We start from the raw sequence: 27727 nt of genomic DNA, 5'->3' as shown, positions 1-27727 counted from the left end.
ACCGACGGCCCAACGACGATGAGTGAGTGACGCTGAGTTGACGTCAAAGGCAGAGAAAACCAAGACCGAGAGCAGCTCGCTCTCCAGACTCGCCTTGGCCCCTGCAGCGCCGTCCCCCCGATCCTCCTCTCGTCACAGCCAGAAGCCTGGCCGCTCCCGGCGACATCGTCTCGGCTTGACACATTTTGAGGTCTTCCGACCCTTGGACACTAGACACCATGGAGAATCACATGTTCAGCGTTAAGCAGATCCAACCCAATGTCATTTCTGTCCGCCTCTTCAAGCGCAAAGTGGGGGGCCTGGGGTTCCTGGTGAAGGAGAGGGTGAGCAAGCCACCTGTGATCATCTCCGACCTGATTCGAGGGGGCGCCGCGGAGCAGAGCGGCCTCATCCAGGCCGGGGACATCATTCTTGCCGTCAACGGCCAGCCCTTGGTGGACCTGAGCTATGACAGCGCCCTGGAGGTGCTCAGAGGTATTGCCTCCGAGACCCATGTGGTCCTCATTCTGAGGGGTCCCGAGGGCTTCACCACGCACCTGGAGACCACTTTCACTGGGGACGGGACCCCCAAGACCATCCGGGTGACACGGCCCCTGGGTCCGCCAACCACAGCCGTCGATCTGTCCCACCAGTCGTCAGCCAGCAAAGAGCAGACCCTGGCAGTGGACGGGGCCACAGGTCCTGGCAATGGGCCGCAGCACGTGCCAGACCAGGGACAGGAAGCTGGCTTGCTCTCCCACACCAATGGCCTGGCTCCCAGGCCCCCAAGCCAGGACCCTGCCAAGAAAAGTTCTGGGGAGAGCAATAAACTGCTCAAAGAGATAGAACCTGTGCTGAATCTTCTCACCAGTGGGGGCAAAGGGATCAATGGAGGGGGACCTGCCAAAGCGGAGACAAAGGACGCAGAAATCCAGGTGGACAGGTAAGCTCCACAGGTGCATGTGTGTGTACATGTGTTGTACGCGAGCATGTATTGCGACTGTCTCGCAGCCCGGAAGCTAACCTGAGTGTCTCAGTCTTCTGCACACGTACATCCACTCAACCACACTTGCCTCTTGTCCTGAAAATTGCTGTTGCAGGAATGCAGTGGGCGTAACGTCTAGCACGTATCTCTTGCCGTGAAACCCAGAGTTCATAATCCTGGTAGCTGAGGTCCTGTCTTCCAGCAACCCCACAAGGTGGGGATTTTTGCAATCCACATTTCACAAGTGGGAAGACAGAGGGTCAGAGAGGAGGGGCCTTTTCCGAGGTCACCCGGTGATGACAGGCACGTGTACATGGCAGGCTTGGGCGTGGGTGGTTGCCGAGGCTCTGGGGAGAGAGAGGAAGCGCAGAGAGCTGAGAGCTGGGTAACCCTCAGTCCAGACTAGCTCTCTCCTGGTGATGGCCAGTCCAGTGCAAGGAAGCTTTGAAAAGGAGGAAATGGAGGCAAAGTAGAGAATTGGCCCTGACGCTCCCCAAACACTGGAATTGCTCAGGTTATATGGGAGCCAAGGCTAGCACTTGAGGAGCTGGGTACCAGCCCCTCTGTATTTGCCAGATTGGCATTTTCTGAGTCTCTGGGGAAGGAGAGCTGGCAACACAGTGGGTGATTCTAGCTCCTTCTCTGGCGAGGAGTCAGCAGCTGGACCAGGTGGTCGGGAACTAGTCAAGAGAGAGAGAAAAGTTTCTCTCCGCCTTCTTCCACTCCCATCTAAGGTCTAGCACTGACCCTACAGCCCGCAGTGTTACTAGGCAGACCCTTCTTACTTACAGAGGGAGGCTCAGGTCTGAGCCCCCGAGAAATCCAGGCTGAGATTTCCCAGCTCCCTCCTCAAGGACCCCTGAGTGTCCCAAGAGCATTTAGAGGTCACCAGGAAGTCCCTTGGGGGCCTGGATTAAAGTAGCTCCCCAAGCCCCTGAATGTATTCGTTTAACAAATGTTTGTTGAGGACCTACTGTGTGCCACACTGTTCTGGCACTGGGATAGAGCAATGAATAGACAAGTCCTCTGACCTTGAGAGTGAATGAAATTGACAAAACCCCTGACCTTTGGAAGCTTACAGTACAGTGGGGAAGATGAAGATGTAAACTACGTAGACCATTCGTCATACGTGCTAAGTAGATAAATAGAGCGGGGAAGGGGTTAGGAAGTGTTGGGGAGGGTGACATATCAGATCGGAAGCTGGTGGGTCTCACTAGGAAGGCAACATGGGAGGACCCAGAGGAAGGGGGAGAGGGGAGGCTTGCAGCTTCATGGGGGAGGGGTGTTCCAGGCAGAGGGAGCGGCAGGTGCCAAGGTCCTATGGTCAGGTATGCCTGACACATTTGGGGAACTGCATGGGATCCAGTCCTCCTTCTTGGTGGGGTGGCCCCCAAACTACCCATTGGTGGGCGTCTCAGTCCATGGAGCCCACCCCGGCCACCATTGCATCCTGGGGCTTTTCCAGCATCTGACACCAGGGCAAAAACTGAACCAGTGCCAGCAAGACCCCAAGTAGGAAGGTGGAGGCTCTGTCAGAAGGCTTGGGCAGAGGGTAGACAAAGGGCACCTGCTGCCCATCCAGCCCCCGCCCTCCCAGCCACCCCTTCACGCTCCTGTGAGTCCCCTGCACACACCCTGGAGCCTTTCCCACACCTTGGGTCCTGTCTCCACAAGAGAGAGCGCGTCTTGGGCCCAAAACACAGGCCACGGTGTGGGCAGAGTTGGGAGCCCCCAGTGCCCTGCTGTCCATTTCCAGAGCTGGGGGCCAGGATCAGTCCTCAGGGTTCTCCTGGTGGCAGGGACCTGGTGCCTGATTCTCCCTCAACTAGGGAGGTCCCCCAGGCTAGAATCCAGCCCTCAGAGCAGCCACCTCCCAGGGGTCCCTACAGCAACACACCCAGTGGAGATGACGTGTTGAGCCTTGAGATAGCTTCTGGGCAGCCAGCAGGCCCCCCAAGTCTCGCTCCGTGGACTTAAATTCTAAGGCAGCTGTATGGTCCAGAAGCAATCACTGGCCTTGTTTTCCAGGAGGCATTGGAAGTGTCAGTCCTCAGAGGCTCCTGGGCACGGCCTTGCCCCCCTAATCCTATACATGCCCCCCATCCTCAGCACCACCTCTCCCAGGAGGGGCAGCAGGGCAGTGAATGGGGCCATTGCACCGCGTGGGGCAGCTGAGCCCCTGTACTAATGTCCCATGTACTTGGTTCTGATTCTCAGCTGGGCACAGGGTGGGCGTGAGGTGTGAGCCTCAGAAACCCCGGGGGCTCTATTTCAGTCCCACCCTGGCCCCGGGAGCCTGAATCACCAGGTATGATGTGGAGAAGTTCCTCCTATCACTGGGAGCTGGGCCCTCCATCCGAGGAGCCAACGTGACCCCCTCTCCCAGCTGACAATCCGAAGACAGGACTGTCGGCTGGAAGAGGCCGGAGACAGGACACCAGACTGAGATGAGATCATCGAGTGTAATGAACTTTAATGGGAGCCCTCTTTGTAGCCAAGCCCCAAGGGGCTTCTCCAAACACCATCTCAGGGAAGCAGCCTTGTGTCCCCAAGAATGAGGGAGGGACACAGCGGTCTGCTGCGGGGCCCCGCTCCCACCAGACCTATTTTACAACCTCAGGAGGTTACATCTGAGCTCTCAGCTGCCCTCGTCCATTCAGGGTCCTCCATCCAGGGAGCCCACATCAGTCTCACGTGCAGTGTGATTGACCAAAAGTAATCGAAAAAACTGCTTTGGTGGAGGTATGATTTGGGAGAAAGTGACCCAGGGCAAGCATATGCCTCCACGAAACCCACTACGACGAATGGTTCTAAGGTTGAGTAATAGAGTGTAATAGCATGCGTTCCCCCAGCTCAATGGCTAGATGCGAAGCTCCCCCGCCTTTTTTTAAACAAATATTTTTAAATGTCCCCTTCACTAACCAGAAGCTCATTCATGGAGCACAATACCTACCCGCACTTTACATTTTGTAAATCAATATAACGCCCTAACTATAAAATAAAGGAGATAGAGCATCAAAGTCATTTATAATAAAAGAGCCTATAATTTAATATCTCAGTGCACAGGCATGGCTCCACCGGAGTGTCACGTGTTTGCACCTAAAGATAGACTTGCTGCAAACACGACGGCGTCAGATGCAGATTGACACAGGTGTGTTGTGCTGGCAACTCAAATGCCACCTACAGCGTCACCTTGGTGATGTGATTTTTCCAAAATGGTGAATGATTCCTGATAAAACGATGTCCTGTCTTTCTTTGATTTACCCAACAGTTGCGTGCATGGAAAGTTCAGTATAATTTAAAGCCAGATTTATACAGAAGCCCAAATTGAGATCTTGGCTGAGAAATTTAAGCATGCTTTTTTATCTTAGTGGGTGTCCAAAGTTTGTGTGGCAGTCTGGATCCTTCTTCCTTGAGTGGGTTTGTCGCTGGTATTGCAGGAGGCCCCTCGCCACCCCCCCCCTGCCACCTCCCTCCCGCTGTGATGCCAGGAGCACTTGCCATCACCGTTAACGACCACAAAAGCGCTCCCGCAAGTTGCCAAATTGTCTGCTCACGGCTGAAATAAGTGTCTCGTTACGAATCAGTGTCCCAGTCCCCCCAGGGGCCTCTCCATCCAGGCTGCTTTTCGGGGTGGGGTCAGACTGGCATCCCAGATGTTAGATGACAATGAGGCCAGCTGCCTGCCAGGCCCAGAGCCCCACATCCAGGTCACACTCAGCGTCCGCGGCTTCTGGGTCCGAGCAGAGGCTGGGCCATCACTGGTTCTCAGCAGCGACCTTGACTCTTCCACCCTTTTGGCCTCATTTCCTTCCTCCGTCCTTCTTTCCTCTTGGCTGTGGACTGATTCCCCTGCTCTGTCTAATCCCTTTCCCTCATGGGGCACCCCTAATCCTGTTGTTTGGCGTACTGGCCCTTATTTATGGAGAGAAGTGATATTTACTTTAGACACAGTCTCATTCCTTCATCCCAGGGGGAGGTGGCCCTGGCAGGCGGTGGCAGCAGGTGAGGGATGGTCAGGAAGGAAGGTGGTGATTTGGGGACCTTCTGTGCTTGGGAGCGGTCACTTTAAAATGCTGCATGTCAGAGGATATCCAGGTTGCTCAGCTTGCTGCCCTGAAGGAGGGTTCTAAAGAGGCCAAGGTCTCCGGTCCAGCATCCATCTGGACTAGCTGGTCAGCCTCGCCCTGTGCTCTGATAACTTCTCATCCACTCACAGGGCCCTTGGTTACTTACAAGAGTACCTTCACAATAGTCAGCTCTTCCGAGCTTGCATGAATTCAGCTCCCTAAGCAGCACCTGTAGTTTTAGCCCCCGTTTATATAAGAAGGAACTAAAGCTCAGAGAGGTGAAGCAGCTTGCCCAGGGTCACACACCACTGGCCACAGGGTCCTATCCAGGTTCTACCTAGACGTCTCACAGTGAGCGTCTACAGTTAAAGAGAAACCAGACAAGAGAATGTGGCTGGAGGAACGGAAGTCAATTTCAACCCTGTAGAATCAGCTTAATTGGGGGAGGTGGCCTCCTTCTATGACAAGCCTGAGTTTTATCATCATCGTGTTGGTCAGCCTCTGCTGAGCACTCCAGGTGGGGCTGGCCCCAGGCTATGGTCTTAACATCAAGTAATTCACTTTCTCTGCATAGCACCCCGATTTCCTGATAAGGAAACCAAGGCTCAGACAGGTGCAGTCACTTGTGCCAGGTCACACAGCCAGCCCATGGCAAAGCCAGAACTCGACCCTAAACCCATACTCTTGACCTCTACTAACTTTGTAGATTGCACTGTTGGCCACAGTGCCCTTGACCACTAGCCATCAAATTTCTGAGGACATCAGAATATTTTCTTAGTCTGAAGGGGAAACTGAGGCCCTGAGGTTGTCATCTACTAAAGACAGCCCCCCTGGAGAACTGATCTCAGACCGACCAATGACAGCATTGATTCCAGGACTGTCTGCATTAGAGAATCTCCTCCTATGCTGCACTTGACATGCCTCGTGGCTTTGAATCACTCTGGTGGCATTTTTCAACTAAGGCATTGACTCTGGTATCTTTGTCATCACGCTGAATCTGGGTTCAACTTTTCATTCTCACCCTGAACATTCGAGTGTGAGTGGCTTCCCCAGTCCATCCTTTCCTGGGCGGGGGACCGAGGTCCTATTTATAGCAGTTATTGCTCTTGTTCTGTGCCCTCCTCCCATCTGTATCCCTGCCACCTGGCCCAGCGGGCACCCAGACCCTCATTCTGGGGCAGAGCTATGGAAACAAGCCCGCCCACCTCAAATTGCATGTAACCAGAGGGCTTCTCTCCATCTTTCAGTTGCTGGATATTTATGGAGCATCTATTCTGCCTCAGATACTGTCCTAAGAGCTGGGGATCCACTGATGATCCATTATAGAGTCATATCATAGGCAAGAAATGAATAATAAACAAATAGACACATGCAATCATTTTAGATAGTGATACATGATGTGAAGGAAGTAATACATTGACTTCAGGAGAAGTGGCTTGGGGTTGGGTAGCACATTAGATCGGAAGGTCAGGGAAGGCTTCTCTGAAGGCATTTATACCGAGGCCAGAAGGTGTGAACCATGTGAAATCTGGGGAAGTGTGTTCCTGGCAGAGGGTACAGCAGGAGCAAAGGTCCTGAGGCAGGGATGAGGTTGATATGCTCAAGGAACTGAAAGGAGGAGGCCTGTGGGGCTTGAGTTCAGCCAATAGGAGGAGAGTGGTAGGTGGTGAGGTTGGACACCTGGGCAGGGGCCATCAACCATCCCACCACCGGCCATCCCATCCCATCCCCGTCCCTGTCACCACCCACTCATTGTATCAGCCATCGTTCCTGTGGCTACTGTAACAAATGACCACAAACTTGGTGCCTTAAAACAACACATCTTTATTCTCTTACATTCTGGGGGTCTTAAGTCTAGAGGCTCTAGAGGAGATGATGTTTCCTGGCCTTTCCCAGGTTCTAGAGCTGTACCCCTTGCATCCCTTGGCTTATGGCCCCTTCCACCATCTTCAAAGCCAGCAGCACGCCTACCATTTTGCTCCATGGTCACATGGCCTTCCTCTTCTGTGGTCAAATCTCCCTCTGCTTCCTTCTATTTTTTTGTTTTCTTTTCCTTGCGGTACACGGGCCTCTCACCACTGCGGCCTCTCCCACCACGGAGCACAGGCTCCGGACGCGCAGGCTCAGCGGCCATGGCTCACAGGCCCAGCCACTCCGCGGCATGTGGGATCCTCCCAGACCGGGGCGCAAACCCGCGTCCCCTGCATCGGCAGGCAGACTCTCAACCACTGCGCCACCAGGGAAGCCCTCTGCTTCCTTCTTATAAAGATAGTTGTAACAACTTTTAGGGCCCAACCAGATAATCCAGGATAATCTTCCTATTTTCAAGATCCTTAATTTAAGCACAGCTGCAAAGATGCTTTGTCCATGCAAGGTAACATATGGATTCCAGGGACTAGAACTGGATATCTTTGGAGGCTGTTATTCAGCCTCCCGTGTTCATCCACCAAGCCCCCTCCCCGAGCGGTGCTGTGGCCAGGCCCTGGACTGGCCGATAGCTGTCCCAGTCACCATCACCATCAAGTCTCACTGGACTGGGTTCAGTGGCCTTACTTCTAGATCCACCCGCTGCCACTCCCCCCACCCTGCCCCCTTTGCCACTCACCAGCTACATATTTTAGGAAAACCCCTTGACCTCTCTGGGCCTAACTTAGTTCCTCCATCGGTAAAAATGGTACATGCACAAGACGAACCCTAAGATTCCTTCCAGAACAACCGTTCAGGTTCTTCCTGAAGGTCAACGGTAGCCATGCTTATTGCAGGCCAAGTACCCGACCGGTCCACCTCCTGTACAGCCATACCCGGAAGGTTTACTGCTGCCTTCGACCTCTCTGGAATATCACTCCAGGAGGAGGAACTGCGACATCCCTTTAGGTCAGAGGTCACATACTGGGGGTTGAAGGTCATGAGTAGATCTCCCATGAGTTTTATCTGGCCTGCAGAGTTTACTGAAAAAGTGAATTTGTGGCAAAATAGATAAATCAAGAGATTTTACATTAAAACCGATTTTGAGCCTCTCAAAAAATAGATCAGAAGAGCTGTTAGCAAGAAGTCCACATCCTGGCGAGGCAATCAGCCATGGGAGCTGGGATCCAAACTCAGCCCCAACCCCCCAGCCTGGAGCCTATAGACACGAGCTGGAGAATCGTGCCCCGCTTTTTTTTTTTTTTAATAAATTTATTTATTTATTAATTTTGGCTGCGTTGGGTTTTCGTTGCTGTGTGCGGGCTTTCTCTAGTTGCAGCGAGCAGGGGCTACTCTTCATTGCGGTGGCTTCTCTTGCTGCAGAGCTCGGGCTCTAGGTACACGGGCTTCAGTAGTTGTGGCACGTGGGCTCAGTAGTTGTGGCTCGCGGGCTCTAGAGCGCAGGCTCAGTAGTTGTGGCGCTCGGGTTTAGTTGCTCCACGGCATGTGGGGTCTTCCCTGACCAGGGTTCGAACCCGTGTCCCCTGCATTGGCAGGCGGATTCTTAACCACTGCGCCACTGGGGAAGTCCCTGCCCAGCTTTGGTGACGTTAGGAATGAGAGTCATGGTTGTTCCTGAGCTCAGAGGCCCTCGCCTCACTTCTCAGCTACAGCACTTGCCATAGAATTCCCGCTCTGAAGAGCATACCTTTCTCTTTATCAAGAACTTCCCCCCCACCACCCCAGGGCTTCCCTGGTAGCGCAGTGGTTAAAAATCTGCCTGCCAAGGCAGGGAACACAGGTTCGAGCCCTGGTCTGGGAGGATCCCACATGCTGCAGAGCAGCTAAGCCCGTGGGCCACAACTACTGAGCATGTGCTCTAGAGCCCGCGAGCCACAACTACTGAGCCTACGTGCCTATAGCCCGTGCTCCTCAACAAGAGAAGCCACCACAATGAGAAGCCCCCGCTCGCCGCAACTAAAGAAAGCCTGCACGCACCAACAAATACCCAACACAGCCAAAAATAAAATAATTTAAAAAAAGAAAAGAACTTCCCCCGACTCCAGCGGGATGAAATCTAGCAGGAAAGCTGCACAGCGACCCCACACCCACTTCCACCGCCCCCAAGTCTTCCAGCTTCAGCTCAGCTCCCATTATCCGCAGCCAGGGAGAGGCGGAAGCCAAAGGCCGCTGGAGTGTGGAGGGCGAGAAGCGGGCTGCGGAAGAGTGTGGTGTCTGCCGAGAGATGCAGGCAGGGCTTCCTGCCAGGGCCAGCTGCTCCTTGGCGGCCTCCTCGCCTGCCTGGGCCGGAGCAGGCCGTCCCCACCTCCAGGCTGCGCCCCGCACACAGGCCGGGCCCACCTGCTTCCCATCCTGGGTCCTCGGGGCGGGTTAGCGGTCAGCACTGGGCTTACCGGCATACGTGCAAACTCCCTGTGGAGTCAGGCCCAGGACCCCCATGCCCCCTGCATGAGAAATCAGGGGAGCCTCGGTTGGAAGGATCTGGCAAAGGTCCTCAGAAGGTTTAGAGATGCTAGACCAACTCTTGGCTTGAGTATGATGATCCAGGTAGTCAAGTGGAAGGAAAGGGCTTTAGTTTAGTCCTTGCCAAAAAGCACAGAAAATGCTCACCAGGTAGGAGGGAGAGCATCCTACCTGATCGTATGGGGGGAGGGTAAGGGGGGGGAGGAGAGGGGTGGGGGGGGGGGTGACATTTCTAACCAGGAGGGGACCTTGCTGCTCACTACAAGAGTCTAGCTCAGAGCTCTCCAAGAGAAATGGGTCTTCAAGGGTATCCTTGGCCGATGTGGGGTGCTTTTTTTTTTTTTTTTTTTGCGGTACGCGGGCCTCTCACTGCTGTGGCCTCTCCCGTTGCGGAGCACAGGCTCCGGACGCGCAGGCTCAGCGGCCATGGCTCACGGGCGCAGCCGCTCCGCGACATGTGGGGTCTTCCCGGACCGGGGCACAAACCCGTGTCCCCTGCATCGGCAGGCGGACTCTCAACCACTGCGCCACCAGGGAAGCCCGTGGGGTGCTTTTGACGATGCAGATTTCAGGCTTCCCACTATTTCAGACTCTCCAGGGGGTGGGCTCAGGGGAATTTTAGCAAGCCCTTCAATGGATTCTGATGCACCCTGAAGTTTGAGAACCACCAAACATGACCACATGATGGCCCTGGCCTCGCTGGTCTACCAGAATGCCAAGTCCACTGGAGGGTGGCCTTTCCAGGGGGATAAGGACACTGAGAGTACGTGGCAGCCACTTAGTGAAGGCAGGTTCCTCAGTCCCATCTGGAAACAAGGGACAACTAGTAAATAAATCCTCATAGACCCTTGGGTGGACGTGGAGCAAGGAACTGGGAAGCATGGGATTGGGGTCCTCGGCTGCAGCTAAGCTGTGGTTCTCAACAGGGAGGAGTATATTTCTCCCCCTGCCCACGGGGACATTGGGCAATGTCTAGACATTTTTGGTTGTCACAGCTGGTGGTGGGGTGATGGGGGATGTTACTGGTATCTAGTGGGGAGAGACCAGGGATGCTGCTAAACATCCTACAATGCACAGGACAGCCCTCACCACAAAGAATGATCAGACCCCAAATATCAAGAGCTCCAGGCTGAGAAACCCTGATCTAAATCAAGACCCCTCAGGCAGCTGGGCAGGACAGAGCCTCGAGAGTACTGGCAAAGGAGAATCACCACCCAGCCTTCTCAGAAGTCAAGCCAGGCCCCATCCACTTCCATCTGTGGGCTCCCAGGGTGTTGACTTAAATGAAGCAATGATACATTGGAGTTACCAAAATTGCATTTAGCTAATAAATACATTCACCACCTCTGCCTCATTTGGGGGGGATATTTGCTATCTAGATTTGAGGTTCTTCATGAGTGTGAGGTCCAATCAAATGGCTCCCCTTCCCCATAAGCCCTGTTCACAGCGAGTCTCAGCTGGGAGGACAGCGAGACGGAGACATTTGATGCCGAAGCTTCCTCCACTTCTCACCGGTGGTGTGATCTCTACAGGTTAATCTCTCTGGGCTTCAACTGCCTTAGCTGTAAATAAAGATAAATTTAGTTCATGTTTGGTTAGTGCTGACTACGTACCAGGCATTTTACAAGCATGACCTTGTATAACCCCCAGGAGAGGTGGCATGTGAAATGGCCCTTGAAGGACGAATAGGAGTTGGCTCTCAGCAGAGGGAAATGAAAGGGCATCCTGGGGAGGGCAAGGATAAATGTAGGCGTGGACATAGTGTGCTCGTTGGGAAGAGAGGAGAGTGGAGATCAGGGCTAAGAGTGATGGGAGGTGTGAGTCTAGAAAGGAAGCAGAGAATTCCCAAATTTCTGGGCTCTGTGAACAAGACATGATATGCAATAGCTCAATGGAATATTACTCAGCCATAAAAAAAGAATGAAATAGTGCCATTTGCAGCAACATGGACGGACCTAGAGATGATCATACTGAGTGAAGTTAAATCAGAGAAAGACTCATATCATATGATATCACGTATATGTGGAATCTAAAAAAATGATACAAATGAACTTACGTACAAACCAGAAATAGACTCACAGACATAGAAAACAAACTTATGGCTACCAAAGGGGACAGTGGGAGAGGGGAGATAAATTAAGAGTTTGGGATTAACATATACACACCACTGTATATAAAATAGGTAAAACACAAGGTCCTGCTATATAGCACAGGCAACTATACTCAATATCTTGTAACAACCTATAATGGAAAGGAATCCGAAAAAGAATATATGTATGTATAACTGAATCCCTTTGCTGTACACTTGAAACTAACACAACATTGTAAATTAACTATACTTCAGTTAAAAAAAAAAGAAATGTCTGAGTACAGACCTCCTGCTAAGCCCCCGGGGAAGACGCCCCTTTCTCAGGTGGAAGCCTTATATCCCTTCAGTCTTTAGAGACATTAAGCCTTCGGCCAGCACTGCCCAATGCTATGCCGCTAGCTATAAAGTGAAATAAAATTAAAAATGCAATTCCTCAGTGACAGTAGGCATATTCCAAGTATTCAGTTGCCTCATGTGGGCCGAGGCTAAAATACCGACAACACAGGCAGACACGGAATGTTTCCATTGACTCAGGAAGTCCTCCTAGACCATGCTGGCTTAGAGGAATCTTGACTGTTTTATAAAGAACTAGCATTTTCTTTTCTCTGTTTTCTGTCTGATCAGCCTGTAAGCAAATTAGTAGTCAAAGCAATAGCAGATGCCACAGGTTAGGCACCATAAGCTTTACCTCATTTAACCATTGCAGTAACCCCGTGAACTGGGTATTATTATTAACCCTACTTTGGAAATGAGTATACTGAGAATTAGAAAGGTTAAGTATCGAAAATATCCAAATTCACACAGCTTATGACCAGCAAAGCTAAGAGTTGAACCCAGCTCTACCCAATCCACAGCCCATGTCTTAACCAGTAGGCTGAACGACCCATACGAACCCAGCAAGCGGATACCTCCCAGGCTGAGCAAATTCATGGCCATAAACCACATATTCCCCTCAGACCTGGTTATCACGGACAGACTTGGGGTGGGGGGTGGGAGCTGAGAATGTACCTAAATCTACTTCTGATTTTGTCCCCGGGTGCAGGAAACAAAATGCCTCCATGTCAGACGCTAATGGGTGTTCCCTATGGTCCCATATTAAAAATATTCTTCCCCTGCTCATCCCAGGACTGTCAAATAAGTTTGTGTTGACAGAACACTTCAAATGTGTTATTTCAACAAAGGTGTTAAAGGCTTTAAAAAAAAAAAAAAAAAAAAAAGGTTGGTAAAAGGAATTCTCCCTGCAGATTCACACAAGACAAGCCATATGAGCGGTTTCAGAGTTGTCCAGGTAATTTTAACCCTGTAATTTTTGCAGACTGACCTCATTCAGTGAGAGATGTTGGATTCCTTGCTCTTTAGCCCCTGGCTTAGCGTAAGCATCCTGACTCTTTTTTCCTGTCTCTGTTTAAAAAAAAAAAGAAGGATCTGAGCCGAGCATCACTTAGACCTAGTTTCAAACCCCAGCTCTGCTGTGTGCTTACTGCTGGACCTTGGGAAATTTACATAACCTCTCTGAGCTCAGTTTCTGCATCTGTAAAATAGGGCTTTTAGTATCTGTTGAGATTAAATGAAATAACTTCTGTGCTGGCACCTGGTACATTACGGACACTCAAACAGTACTAACCTCCTCTCTTCTCTGCTGAATCCCCATTTATGGTCATGTGATATCCTAGGATCAGGAGTTTTAGAGCTGAGAGGGACTGGAGTGACATTTAGAGCAGCCATCTCAACAGACAATTCCTCTGTTTATCACCATGTAGGTAAACCATTGACTTGGGAAATGTCTGTAATCAAGGACCACTCCTGGTGTGTTTTGGTGACATTTTAAAGAGGGTAAAACAGAATGTTCCCTCTGACAATTGCAGACCTCTCCAAGCAAGGTGAGCAGAAGTGGCTTTGACATGGGCCACCAGAATGCTGTGAAACAAAGCAAGGAGGGGGTTCTGGTTAGCCCCCCTCTCCTTGTGAGCAGCCAGAGGGGCCACTTACGGCCTTTTACCCAGAGCTTGGGCCCTGGCTTCTGATTCATCCCAAGTGACTGTCAGCACCAGATTGGGGTTTGGAGGAGATTATGGAGCCAGGACCAGGAATCCCCAAAGCTGGGAACATAGAACAGAAGGCTGGATACGGCCAGCCTCGACACCTGGGACCAAAACTGAGATGGACCACAGAGCAAGCCACATCACCCAAAGTTGGGGAACAGACAGATACCATAGAGTGAAACTGGACGGGAGGGTTAAAAAGAGGCAGATCGTTAGGAAGCCGGAGGGCAGTGCTCAGAGGACAGGAGAACAGAGATGAGGCAGGACTGATTGGGAGGTCTGGGTTTTGATGCAAAGTCCATCCCATTTCAGCCATGACTTCTCTCCATCTCTGAGGATGTTCAGCCTGTGGAATCTAGCCAGGAGAGCCTCTTCTTGAACCTATCAGAGTTCAAGGACAGAGAGCCAGGAAAGCTTCGTTGTTAAGAAGCCAACCTCCAGAGTCAGGAACAAGCCTGGGTTTGAATCCCAACTCCGTCATCCCTAGCTGTGAGGGTTAAGGCTAGTGATTGAAACTCTCTGAGCCTCAGTTTCCTCATCTGATAATGATCGTCAGGAAGATGATGGTGGTGATGGTGGTGATGTAAGGGGAGGAGGAGGATGAAGAAGATCCTGATCCGATGAAGGTGATGAGGAGGAGAAGGGTGGGAATGATTTGGGCAATAGCGTTGGTGATAATGAGGCAAATGATACTGGTGCTGATGGGGATGGGGATGGTTGCTATGGTGACCATGGGGGTTATGCTGATAAGGAGAAGTTGGATGGTGATGATTATGATGGTGCAGATCATGACAATCATAAAGCTGATGGTGGTGATGCTGACGGGGGTGGGGACGATGATGAGAAGTGACGGTACTAGTAAGAGCCTCCACTTCAGAGTAAATGTGGAGAGTCGGCTGGGATACTGTGACCTCGAGCGACTTAGCTTCTGTCTCACTTCTGCCATCTTTAAAATAGTCATTAACATTCATACCTACCTCCTACGGTTGTCCCAAGGACTAAATTCACTAAGACATATGAAAAGTGCTTGACACGTAGTAAGTACTTAATAAACGCTGTCGTTATTAATAGTAGTATTATTTCTGTTGCTATGTTCCCCTTATTTTCAGAATCATTCCTGTTGATCCTGGGCTGGTATCACTAGTCTTGTGATCAGTGCTCTAGACGGCACTTGTATGACTCATCACCTTGGCCCGCAGGACTGGTTTCCAACCCTATCCCTCTTGCTTCCTGTGTCTTCTGTCATTAAGTTTGGGGGATGTTAAGCTGCCCAGGGGTTCTGCATAGGATTCTGCCAGGAGTGGGGCCCCCTGTGTTCCTAGATGAGGAAATGAGGGAAGAGGGAGGGAAGGACAAAATCTATGTCGTGGTCATCCTAAAACGATGTCCACAAAATGGGTGTGTGCCAGCCATCAGTGCCAAGCTGGATGAGCTCACCTTCATGCTTGATCCTACGAAGGGGCAGGCTGCAGGTCCAAAGCTCCCCGTCTCCGTGTAGAGTCAGGTGGGTGAGCCCTGAAGGTTCTGCACTGACTCAGGACTTTCAGAGCAGGGTGGCCAGCCCGTCACTCCAGACGTCGAGTCTTCCTCACGTCCCCTGCCTTGCCTTTCAGGGATCTGGATGGCAAATCACACAGACCGCTGCCCCTCGGTGTGGAGAACGACCGAGTCTTCAATGACCTATGGGGGAAGGGCAACATGCCAGTCGTCCTCAATAACCCGTATTCAGAGAAGGAGCAGGTAAGTGGTGGTGCCAGCCTGGCACCCACACTCCATGGCTCCCTGAATCCTCTTGGGGAGACAAATCCCAAACCACGTGGGGGAGGAAACCAGCCAGTGTAGCTGGAGAGCTGGGGTGGGGGGCTGAGGCCAGGAGTGCTTATCCTGGGCTATGGATTTTGGCTTGGATATGGTTGAGTTTACTTTGCAACCTTGCTAGTTTTCAAATTTTCCTTCTGTTTCTACCAGGAAAGACATTCACATGGTTTGAAATTTAAAAGATATAAAAGATACATGGTAAAACCTTTTTCTCTCTCCCGTCATCCCAGCCACACAGTTTCCCTCCCCAGAGGCGAGCAGTATTCATAAATCATCATTTTAGGGGTCCTTTTAGCAATATTTTATGCATAGACAAACAAATACACAAACATTATTTTCACGTTTTTTTTTTTAACGTCTTTATTGGAGTATAATTGCTTTACATTGTTGTGTTAGTTTCTGCTGTATAACAAATTGAATCAGCTATAGGTATACCTGTATCCCCATATCCCCTCCCTCTTGCATCTCCCTCCCACCCTCCCTATCCCACCGCTCTAGGTGGTCACAAATCACCGAGGTGATCTCCCTGTGCTATGCGGCTGCTTCCCACTAGCTATCTGTTTTACATTTGGTAGTGTATATATGTCCATGCCACTCTCTCGCTTTGTCCCAGCTTACCCTTCCCCCTCCCCGTGTCCTCAAGTCCATTCTCAAGTAGGTCTGTGTCTTTATTCCTGTCTTACCCTTAGGTTCTTCATGACATTTTTTTTCTTAGATCCCATAAATATGTGTTAGCATCCTGTATTTGTCTTTCTCTTTCTGACTTACTTCACTCTGTATGACAGACTCTAGGTCCATCCACCTCACTACAAATAACTCAATTTCGTTTCTTTTTATGACTGAGTAATATTCCATTGTGTATATGTGTGCCACATCTTCTTTATCCATTCATCTGTCGATGGACACTTAGGTTGCTTCCATGTCCTGCCTATTGTAAGTAGAGCTGCAGTGAACATTGTGGTACATGACTCTTTTTGAATTATGGTTTTCTCAGGGTATATGCCCAGTAGTGGGATTGCTGTGTCATGGTAGTGCTATTTGTAGTTTTTTAAGGAACCTCCATACTGTTCTCCATGGTGGCTGTATCAACTTACATTCCCACCAACAGTGCAAGAGGGTTCCCTTTTCTCCATCTAATTGCTTTAGGTGTAAGCTTAGGTTGTTTATTTGAGATTTTTCTTGTTTCTTGAGGTAGGATTGTATTGCTATAAAGTTCCCTGTTAGAACTGCTTTTGTTCATCCCATAGGTTTGGGGCCATCATGTTTTCATTGTCATTTGTTTCTAGGCTTTTTTGATTTCCTCTTTGATTTCTTCAGTGATCTCTTGGTTATTTAGTAGCATATTGTTTAGCCTCCATGTGTTTGCATTTTTTACAGTTTTTTTCCTGTAATTGATATCTAGTCTCATAGCGTTGTGGTCAGAAAAGATACTTGATATGATTTCAGTTTTCCTAAATTTACCAAGGCTTGATTTGTGACCCAAGATATGATCTATCCTGGAGAATGTTCCATGAGCACTTGAGAAGAAAGTGTATTCCGTTGTTTTTGGATGAACTGTCCTATAAATATCAATTAAGTCCATCTTGTTTAATGTATCATTTAAAGCTTGTGTTTCCTTATTTATTTTCGTTTTAGTTGATCAGTCCAACTTTGGTGAAAGTGGGGTGTTAAAGTCCCCTACTATGATTGTGTTACTGTCGATTTCCCCTTTTATGGCTGTTAGTATTTGCCTTATGTACTGAGGTGCTCCTCTGTTGGGTGCATAAATATTTACAATTGTCATATCTTCTTCTTGGATTGATCCCTTTATCATTATGTAGTGTCCTTCTCTGTCTCTTGTAATAGTCCTTATTTTAAAGTCTATTTTGTGTGATATGAGAATTGCTACTCCAGCTTTCTTTTGATTTCCGTTGGCATGGAATATCTTTTTCCATCCCCTCACTTTCAGTCTGTATGTGTCCCTAGGTCTTGAGTGGATCTCTTGTAGACAGAATATATACGGGAGGTCTTGTTTTTGTATCCATTCAGCCAGTCTATGTCTTTTGGTGGGAGCATTTAATCCATTTACATTTAAGGTAATTATCGATATGTATGTTCCTATTACCATTTTCTTAATTGTTTTGGGTTTGTTATTGTAGGTCTTTTCCTTCTCTTGTGTTTCCTGCCTAGAGAAGTTCCTTTAGCATTTGTTGTAAAGCTGGTTTGGTGGTGCTGAATTCTTTTAGCTTTTGCTTGTCTGTAAAGATTTTAATTTCTCTGTCGAATCTGAATGAGATCCTTGCTGGGGAGAGTAATCTTGGTTGTAGGTTTTTCCCTTTTATCACTTTAAATATGTCCTGCCACTCCCTTCTGGCTTGCAGAGTTTCCGCTGAAAGATCAGCTGTTAACCTTATGGGGTTTCCCTTGTATGTTATTTGTTGCTTTCCCCTTGCTGCCTTTTTTTTTTTTTTTTTCCTGCGATATGCGGACCTCTCACTGTTGTGGCCTCTCCCGTTGCGGAGCACAGGCTCCGGACGAACAGGCTCAGCGGCCACGGCTCACGGGCCCAGCCGCTCCACGGCATGTGGGATCTTCCCGGACCGGGGCACGAACCCGTGTCCCCTGCATCGGCAGGTGGACTCTCAACCACTGCGCCACCAGGGAAGCCCTCCCCTTACTGCTTTTAATATTTTTTCTTTGTATGTAATTTTTGATAATTTGATTAATATGTGTCTTGGCGTGTTTCTCCTCGGTTTTATCTTGTATGGGACTCTGCATTTCCTGGACTTGATTGACTATTTCCTTTCCCATATTAGGGAAGTTTTCCACTATAATCTCTTCAAAGATTTTCTCAGTCCCTTTCTTTTTCTCTTCTTCTTCTGGGACCCCTATAATTTGAATGTTGGTACATTTAATGTTGTCCCAGAAGTCTCTGAGACTGTCCTCAATTCTTTTCATTCTTTTTTCTTTATTCTGCTCTGTGGTAGTTATTTCCACTATTTTATCTTCCAGGTCACTTATCTGTTCTTCTGCCTCAGTTATTCTGCTATTGATTCCTTCTAGAGAATTTTTAATTTCATTTATTGTGTTGTTCATCATTGTTCGTTTGCTCTTTAGTTCTTCTAGGTCCTTCTTAAATGTTTCTTGTATTTTCTCCATTCTATTTCCAAGATTTTGGATCATCTTTACTGTCGTTACTTTGAATTCTTTTTCAGGTAGACTGCCTATTTCCTCTTCATCTGTTTGGTCTGGTGGGTTTTTACTTTGCTCCTTCATCTGCTGGGTATTTCTCTGTCTTCTCATTTTGCTTATCTTACTGTGTTTGGGGTCTCCTTTTCACAGGCTGCAGGTTTATAGTTCCCGTTGTTTTTGGTGTCTGCCCCCTGTGGGTAAGGTTGGTTCAGTGGGTTATGTAGGCCTCCTGGTAGAGGGGACTTGTACCTGTGTTCTGGTGGATGAGGCTGGATCTTGTCTTTCTGGTGGGCAGGACCACGTCTGGTGGTGTGTTTTGGGGTGTCTGTGAACTTAGTATGATTTTAGGCAGCCTCTCTGCTAATGGGTGGGGCCGTGTTCCTGTCTTGCTAGTTGTTTGGCATAGGGTGCCCAGCACTGGAGCTTGCTGGTCATTGAGTGGAGCTGGGTCTTAGCATTGAGACAGAGATCTCTGGGAGAGCTCTTGTTGATTGATATTACACGGGGCCGGGTAGTCTCTGGTGGTCCAATGTCCTGAACTCGGCTCTACTACCTCAGAGGCTCAGGCTTGACGCCCGGCCGGAGCACCAAGACCCTGTCAGCCACACGGCTGGAGTGCCTTCGGAGTTGGAGAAGCTGGCCTGCAGTGGCTCTCCTTCTGTGCTGCACATTAGAATCGCCTGCTTCTTCCTTGTTTTGCCCCAGAGGCAGTGTTCCACAGAGACATACAGTAGCCTTGAAAATAGTCCCAGCTCTGAGATGGCTTTTTTTTTTCCTTTGTGCTTAGTCGAGTTTCACTTGCTCACAGGGGGCCACGTGCAGAGGCCTCACACCCATCTCTTCCGACCGGAGTTCCTAGTGTGGAATGGCTTCCGCCAGCGCCTCAGCTCAGGCGGGCCGTGTGCAGAAGTGGGTCGGATGACATTGCAATCCAAGATGGCAGCCCAGGGCCCTGTGCAGAGAGCTATTTTCACATGTTTTTACACAAATGAGAGCACATCATACAGGCAGACCTTGTTTCATTGCTTTTTTTGTTTGTTTGTTTGTTTTTACAAATTGAAGGTTTGTGGCAACCGTGCACTGAGCAAGTCTATTGGTGCCATGTTTCCAGTAGCATTATTTTTAATTTAAATTATGTACATTTTTTAAGACACAAGGTTATTGCACACTCAGTTGGCTACAGTATAGTAGTATAGTACATATAGCATTTGTATGCACTGGGAAACCAAAACTTTAGTGTCACGTACTTTATTGTGGTATTTGCTGTATTATTATTGGTCTGAAATGAACCCACAATATCTACAACATATGACTGTATTGTTTTGTGCCTTGTCCTTTCACTTATCAACGTATCTTAGAGATTAGTCCTCATTAGTAGGTAAAGAGTCCTAGTTCTTTTTTCATGGCTGCATAATATTCCATTATATTGCTCTGCCATGTTTATTGAGCCCGTCCTCCAAAGTGGATACGTGGTCCATTGCCAATATTTTGCCGTGACATTGCTATAATGCATGACATTGTGCAAATACCTCATTCACAGATGGGTGGGCTTATCAAAAGAATAAATTCCTACTAGCAGAATTGTTGACTCAAAGGTCATATACATTTGTGACTTGGGCAGATATGGCCAAACTGCTCACCACAGGGGTTGCACCATTCCCACCTGCTAAGTAGGCGAATGACTGTTTCCCCACAGCCTCACCAGCTTGGTGTGTTATCAAACTCTTCAGTCTCTGCCAATTTTCTGAAAAATGTTTTAACAGCTGAGTCAATATGGTGAGAGTGGCTAGATCTGGCTAGAGATTAGCAGAGCCTTTTTCTCACCTAACAGACCAGACCAGAGCAACCCTGGCATGTGAATTTCCCACCCCTCTGCTGCACCAGTGCAAAGTATGGGTGGAATGGCCACTCAGCAGGTCATCCTCTTCCTTCCCTCCACCTGTCCCAAGCCCTGGATGGCACAGGCCAGGTTGCCAAGCTCTTTCATTCATGATTAAATGAATGTTTAATCTATGGACAGCACCTTTCACTGCTAGCCCACATAAGCAATGACTCATAGCCTCTCTAAGTAGCTTCACAGGGGAGGATGAGACATTCCAGAGCCTCAGTGGGAATTGCTTTCTTTAGCTGCTCATGGTTGGGAAGATAAAGACATCAGGGATTCCACAGTAGGTCAGATCCATGATGCCACCGGCCAAGCACGCCCCCTCTTGCAGGGACACCTGGGAATGTTTGGTGGACAAGCACAACTGTAGCCTTCTATTATGCTGTCCTCAAAAATCCAGGCCATACTGTGAGTGTAAGGACTGTTATTATCCATTAATGATTAAATGAACAAATAGAGCTTAAATTTTCTTTACATTTTCTTTCTTAACTGAAAGGAAAGGGTGTTGCCATAATGCAAACCCTCCCAAGACAAAGGACAGAAAGAGGTAGCCTCAGGCCAGATCCAGGCTGTCATGATTTGTTAAGTCTGTACTATATTGTCCTAATTGACAATTTATGTTTGTACTTTGAGTTTATTGCCAGTGTTTCAAATTTTCATGTAATTATCACATTTACAACTTATCTTACAATATCTACATTGACCCTATATTTTTATGGGGCAATAATCTGCCTGGACTGAGTAACAGCTGTTCCCACTACACAGGGTGTGTGCTCTCCAGTTTGTCACAATTCCCACCACTCTCTATTGTGCCCCTCTCATTACTGCCAACTGTTCATTGTCATTTATCATAACATTAGTGCTGTTGGTTTTCTTATAATAGGATGAAAGTTAAATCTTTTCATATCCATGTCTTTATTATAAGTGGCAGGTAGAGACTGACCAAGAGGTTCACACATTTCAGGAAAGATACGAAAGATTTCATGTTTGTGAGAATGAAGAATATTCTTATGTGTTTAATATGCAACCATGTGTTCTGTCTTGAGATTACCCAGCTGGCTTTACTGATTTGCCTTACCTACCTGCCCCCTCTATGTATCAGAGTTTGGGATTGCTGGTCTGTAGTAACCCCTGACATCTGGAGTAGAGGGAAGAAGCAGAGGAGGCCTTGACCCCACCAGAAAGACCCTTAAAGTCCTGCTGAAATCTGAGTGATAGCACGATTATGGCTATTTCCTTTCAGAATTTCCTTTCACTGGTTAGACAGTGACAGCTTGAAAAACATAAACTTGAACTTCAAGCCAGAGGAGTATGGTTCAATACTGGGGACAGGACAGGGAGATTAATAGGACCAGAGAGGGGCTTCCCTGGTGGCGCAGTGGTTGAGAGTCTGCCTGCCAATGCAGGGGACACGGGTTCGAGCCCTGGTCTGGGAAGATCCCACATGCCGTTGAGCAACTAGGCCCGTGAGCCACAACTACTGAGCCTGCGCGTCTGGAGCCTGTGCTCCCAACAAGAGAGTCCGCGATAGTGAGAGGCCCGCACACCGTGATGGAGAGTGGTCCCCGCTTGCCGCAACTAGAGAAAGCCCTTACACAGAAACGAAGACCCAACACAGCCAAAAATAAATTAATTGATTTTTTTTAAAAAAAGGACCAGAGACCTTCTTTGCAAGGCATCATGATGAAATGATCAGTATCTTAGTCTATTTTGGCTGCTATAACAGAATACTGTAGACTGGGTGGCTTATAAACAACAGAAATTTATTTCCCACAGTTTTGGAGGCTGAGAAATCCAAGATCAAGGCACTGGCAGATTCAACGTCTAGTGCAGGCCTGCTTCTTGGTTGATAAACAGCCATCTATGGCTGTGTCCTCACATGGCAGAAGGGGCAAGGGACCTCTCTGGGGTTTCTTCCATAAGGGCACTAATTCCATTCATCAGGGCTCCACCCTCATGACCTCATCACCTCCCAAAGGCCCCACCTCCAAAACTATTACACAGAGGTTGGGTTTCAACAGAAGAATTTGCAGGGGACATGAACATTCAGTCTATAGCAATCGGGGAGGTGCTGAGAACCTGCCTTAAGGCCTCCTCTAAAATGGAAATTCCATTTCCTTGGAGGAGAAAGGGTGCTGGAGAAAGGGGAAAAGACAGTCTTCCTGAGGTTAAGACGGCCAAACAGTTTTAGACATGGGAGCTCCTGGAAGCATGACATACAGACCAGCAGTGCTTGGATTTACACTCACTCCTTTATCATTATCAAGTCCTCACTGTAGTCCGTGACCCAAAAAAGGTTCAAAATCCCTGGCCTGTGAGATTATCCAGGCTCTGCTGTCTAACACTCAATTTTCCAAATGTCTCTCAGAAATAGAGCTGAAAAGAGCTGGAGACCCAAGTGCTCAGTTATATTGGAGTCCCAGTGCTAAAGAAACAGCCCAGCTACCTCCTGCTAGACACCCTCACAGCCACAGGGCTCAGAAATGTTTCCCAGGCTGAGCAAATTAACAGAAAACCCAACGTGATTCTTTCTGACCTGAAAGACCAGCTCCTATGCTTAGCCTCTTCTCTACCCGCTCAAAGCCACTTTACCTGGAGCTCCTGGAATCAGCTTCCTTCCTCCCAGTTGTAACCCACATTTGTTGCCTTTTTAGGCATCGGTGGAGGGGGTAGCATTGTTAATAACACAAAGAGAGACCCAGCCACTACCTGCCTTCCTGAGTCACAAAGAGACAGGAGCTGATGGAGGAGCAGCTGGTCTGCCTTTTCCCCAAGGACTGGGCAAAAGACAACAGAGCCCAGGTGAAGCAGGGCAGATGCAGGCTAGACATGAGAAAGAACTTCCTGACTCAGACGACTGTTAGGTCCCTGAAGGAGTAGTGTGGTCTGTCCTATCCTCTTTGATACTCTTGTTTGTCCAGACTCAAGGAAAATCGAGCCATAGAGGCAACTTCTCTTAAATTAGCCTCAGAAGGCTGAGATGTTAATCTTTACCTAGTGGTTACTTCTCTTGCTAATAGTTTGGGTCACCAATGGGTAGAGCCAGTGAGACTCAAGTCCCTGGTCACTAGAACACAGTGTGTGAATGACTCTGTGATGCTTATCTTTAACATCCCCTTGCAAATTGTATCTGGCCTGGGCTGGTGGATGGAATGAATTGGTTCACCCATCACACAAAAAATAGTCACCCAATACCTGCCGCCTGTGCAGCTTGGGGTGGAAGCAAAGGTGAGCAAGCATCGCCCTCCCTGCCCTTGAGAACTTCACAGGTGAATGTGGGGAGACAGACACATGGACAGTGCAATTAATCCTAAAATAGAGAGGGACACAAGACACTGTGGGAACATAAATACCTCAGGCGGTATCAGGAAAGGTTTACCGGAAGAGGTGACATTTGATCTGGGCTTTGATGATCATGTAGGAGTTTGCCTAGAAGAAAGTGGAGAAAAGCATTACAGTTTTAAAAGGAACAGCGATGGCTGATAAACTATGTTTCTTTTTCTTGCTAAGGATTATTATTTGATTGCTGAGGTTGTCTTTGATGCTAATACCACCTGAGACACATATTGAGTTTTGACACTTTCTAAAAGCCCCTTACATAATAACCCTCCTAAGTGGAAATGCTACCCTAGATTAAGGACATGAGAAAGTGCTGTTTGTCCATTCTCCCCGCAAAACCTTAGGATTTGAAACAAGCCCTTCTCTGCTTCCCTTCTTATTAAGCATCTATTTTTCTTGCCTGCATGATTTGCTTTCCTAAGGGGTAGGGGTAAAACCGTGCCCTGCTTGGGAGCAGAACGTCTATTTTCAGATACTAATTAAGCATCCATCCAATCCTTAGTGGGTGCCATGGGGGTCCTGGGCCTGGGGGAAGTGGCATTTCCATTTGGGTTTCTTCCTTCTTATTCAGCCAGCTGCCCCTCTCTCCAGCCTCTTACTGACAAAGGCAACAAGGTAGTCAGAGAGATGATTCTTATTTTGAAATCTCCCTCCACACCCCATCCCCACCACCTCCTCAAGAACCTGGCATTTCCTCACCCCTGGGGACATAGGGCTTGCTAGCTTTCAAAATGTCAGAATCTGCTGAGAAGCTTTTCCCTATTTCCAGGTAAGTGTCAGCATCACCCCAGCCTCTCTGCACAGCTCCAAATTATAAGGCAAAAGGGGAGTGCTTATGGGCTCTCAATCTTCAGAGGTGTCCAGGGCCCCTCTGGGAGTAAACACCCCAACCGGCCAGCTGCCTCTGGCTTTGCTGATGACCGAAAGGGGCCAGCCAGACCCAGCCAGGCTGTGTCTGGATAAAGGCAAACCAGCACAGCCCTCTGCCTCTCAGCGACAGCCCAGCGTGCTGCAGGGAAATCTTCTAAGTCAGCCCTGACTCACTGCACGTAATGATGTCGGGGTAAAAATAACAATAACGCTGATAACAATACCACCCTGCAGGGGGTGTGGTCATTCTAATCCCTGGACTCACGCACAGCACTGGGATCAAGAGCTCACCTATGCGGTCAGCCTAGGTTTGGCTTCCTCCTTCTGGTGACCGTGGTCAGACAACTCATTAGCATCTACGCTGAGGATCATAGTGGCTTATGGGCTCGTGGAGAAGTGGGGAGGAAGAAATGAGGTACTGTATGAAATGATAGCATCTGCTGTCACGATAAAAGCTAACATTTGTTGAGCAGAGGCAGGCACTGTGCCAAGCACTTTAGATCCACAGTCTCATTTAATCCCCAGCCCAACCGAATGGAGTACTCTTATCGTTCCCATTTTACAGATGAATAAACTGAGGCCCAAAGGGTTGAATAGCTTGAAGAAGGTCACTTGACTAGTAAGTGGGCAAGATGGGACTTGAACCCAGGCCATGGAGCCCTAGAGCCACTCTTAACCCTACAAGGCCTGGCACAGAATAAATGCTCCAAAAAAGTTCATTAGTGTCATTATTATTGTCGATGTTGTGATTTGGCTAATTATTACATTGCTGAGCTAGGCATCATATCGCTAATTTAGGTAAAGATGTATTGCTACTGATTATATTGCTAATGTGAGGCAGATAGGGCAAGAAGACCTCTCCCCATTTTGCAGATGACACCCTCGTGGCCCAGAAAGGGAACGCGACCACCCACTGAGTCTTGGTGACAAAGCCACGTCTCTTTCCCTTTACGACGACATCGTCATCCCTGTCAATCGTTCAAATCAATGATGTGTATGGCATTTACCTCCTGGGGCCAAGCTCTAGGAATACACAGAGCAGGGAGCAGTAAGACCTAGATGGAAAAAAAAGGAAACTTACAGGGCCTGGATTCCAGGCCCAGCTCGGTGGCCTATCAGTTGTTAATTTGGGGTTAGTCAGTTTACTTCTTAGAGCCTCCATTTCCTCATCTGAAAAATGGGTTACCATGAGGAGTCCATGCACCAGTGGTTATGCAGTGGCCTAGCCTGGGTGAGGCACAGAATAGGCATTTACTGAATGTCACTTGAAATGAAATTGATATGATCACGGCCCTTGAGTTCAGAGCCTAGAAGTCATCTTTTCCTCGAGTATTTGCCTAACCTCCAGAAACAACCAGTCTCTAGAGAAGCTCCAGACACAGACACACACACTGCAGTGATAAGTTATCACACTGTGATAGTTGCGGTTTCGTAGACTCATGAGCAGATGTTCCCCACAGAGCCTACCTGGCTGGCTCTAGCAGATTCCACTGGCTGCATTCAGGGTACCTTCCTGGCGGGGCCTGTCTCTAAGCACTTGAGAAACCTCTTATGTTTTGAGATTAGTTTCTCTCTGTGGGAAAGTGCCCCCAAATCCCTAATATAAGTTGCAATTAAACCCATTTCTGCCCCCAACTCTATTGGGCCAGGTATCCTTTGCCTTGATCTGGCTCACGACCAAAGTGAGACACTCAGGTTGGATTTTCCCCAAAGCATTTTCAATACCCCCATCCCACTTCCTCGAGTTACCAGGGGTTCCTGGATTGTCCTCAAACAGGGCGCAAAGGATGCTCTCCAGGAATTTATATTGAACAGGGTCCCTCAGAGTTCCCAGTGGCAGCAGAATCCAAATCTTGTTGATGTTTCACATCCCTCCACCCAGACCATCACCTGCTCAGTGACCTACAGGGTCTTCCTAGGTCACTTAGTCAAGGGACCAGCTTTCTATGACCTGCTGCCGTAGGTGGTCTGAGCCAGGGTGGAACCAGGAAGTGGGGCCTATATTGATGGGTGTTCGAGTTCAGCCCTGCTGGAATTTCCACATTTTTTTTAAATAAATTTATTTATTTTTGGCTGCGTTGGGTCTTCGTTGCTGCACGCAGGCTTTCCCTAGTTGCGGCGAGCGGGGGCTACTCTTCATTGCGGTGCATGGGCTTCTCCTTGCAGTGGCTTCTCTTGTTGCGGAGCACGGGCTCTAGGCACGCGGGCTTCAGTAGTTGTGACTTGAAAGCTCTAGAGTGCAGGCTCAGTAGTTGTGGCGCCCGGGCTTACTTGCTCCACAGCATGTGGGATCTTCCTGGACCAGGGCTCGAACCTGTGTCCCCTGCGTTGGCAGGTGGATTCCCAACCACTGCGCCACCAGGGAAGCCCTGCACGTATTTTGTTAACTGTTTTTTTTAATAGTGAATATATTCAATGCAAGCTGTTTGAGTGTTGTCCGTGTAGGACAATGACATTCTAGCTCAGGAAATCAGTGACTCCAATCTGTATGCTCATTTATTGCATCAAACCGTATTCAGATTCTTTCCCCAGATAGGCCGAGTTGGGTCAAAGTCATTTTTTCCTCCTCTGTTTACAAATGGATATCAGCTGCCAAAGCCACCTTCACATGGAGATTCTCGGAAGTCCACAGGGCCCCACCCCACTTCTATTTTCTGAGGGTCCCAGGATGTTTAAGAGGTAAAAAGTCCAAAACATGATCACCAAGCTTGTTGTGCATTTTAAATATTTACATTTAGCAAGTTAATACTTTTAATAAACACACACAGAACAATGCAATATAATAGGGATGGGCCACAAGATAATTACAGGGTTTCTCAAAATTAATTCATAGTGCACATATACATTCTTGTCTGGCAATGGGACCAAGTTTAAAGTTGTCTAATATTCTGATCATCTTGTGAGATCATTGTGACTACAAGCATCACCTCATTTGGAGAAAGCAACAACAAGCTAACTTCAAAACCCCTTGGGACTTCCCTGGCGGTCCAATGGTTAGGACTCTGTGATTCCACTGCAGGAGGCGCGGGTTCAATCGTGGCGGTCCAATGGTTAGGACTCCCTGATTCCACTGCAGGAGGCGCGGGTTCA

The 27727-nt window shown here is 48.7% G+C and overlaps 1 protein-coding gene across 1 annotated transcript in view; it reads left to right on the top strand.

Annotated features, from left to right (window-relative positions):
- The first annotated feature begins 215 nt into the window (after positions 1 to 215).
- The window catches only part of NOS1 (nitric oxide synthase 1), an 87162-nt gene continuing 59650 nt past the window's right edge, over positions 216 to 27727 (top strand). Inside the window, exons 1-2 of the mRNA XM_029225398.1 lie at positions 216 to 922; positions 15168 to 15294. Coding sequence (XP_029081231.1) covers positions 219 to 922; positions 15168 to 15294 — 831 coding nt within the window. The 5' untranslated portion in view covers positions 216 to 218. The remainder of the gene's footprint in view (positions 923 to 15167; positions 15295 to 27727) is intronic.

Source organism: Monodon monoceros, unplaced genomic scaffold (genome assembly GCF_005190385.1).
Source record: "Monodon monoceros isolate NGI ecotype Baffin Bay Population unplaced genomic scaffold, NGI_Narwhal_1 Super_Scaffold_1, whole genome shotgun sequence".
Classification (NCBI taxonomy): domain Eukaryota; kingdom Metazoa; phylum Chordata; class Mammalia; order Artiodactyla; family Monodontidae; genus Monodon; species Monodon monoceros.
Note: the sequence above shows the minus strand (reverse complement) of the source record. Positions and strands in the feature narration are given on the sequence as shown.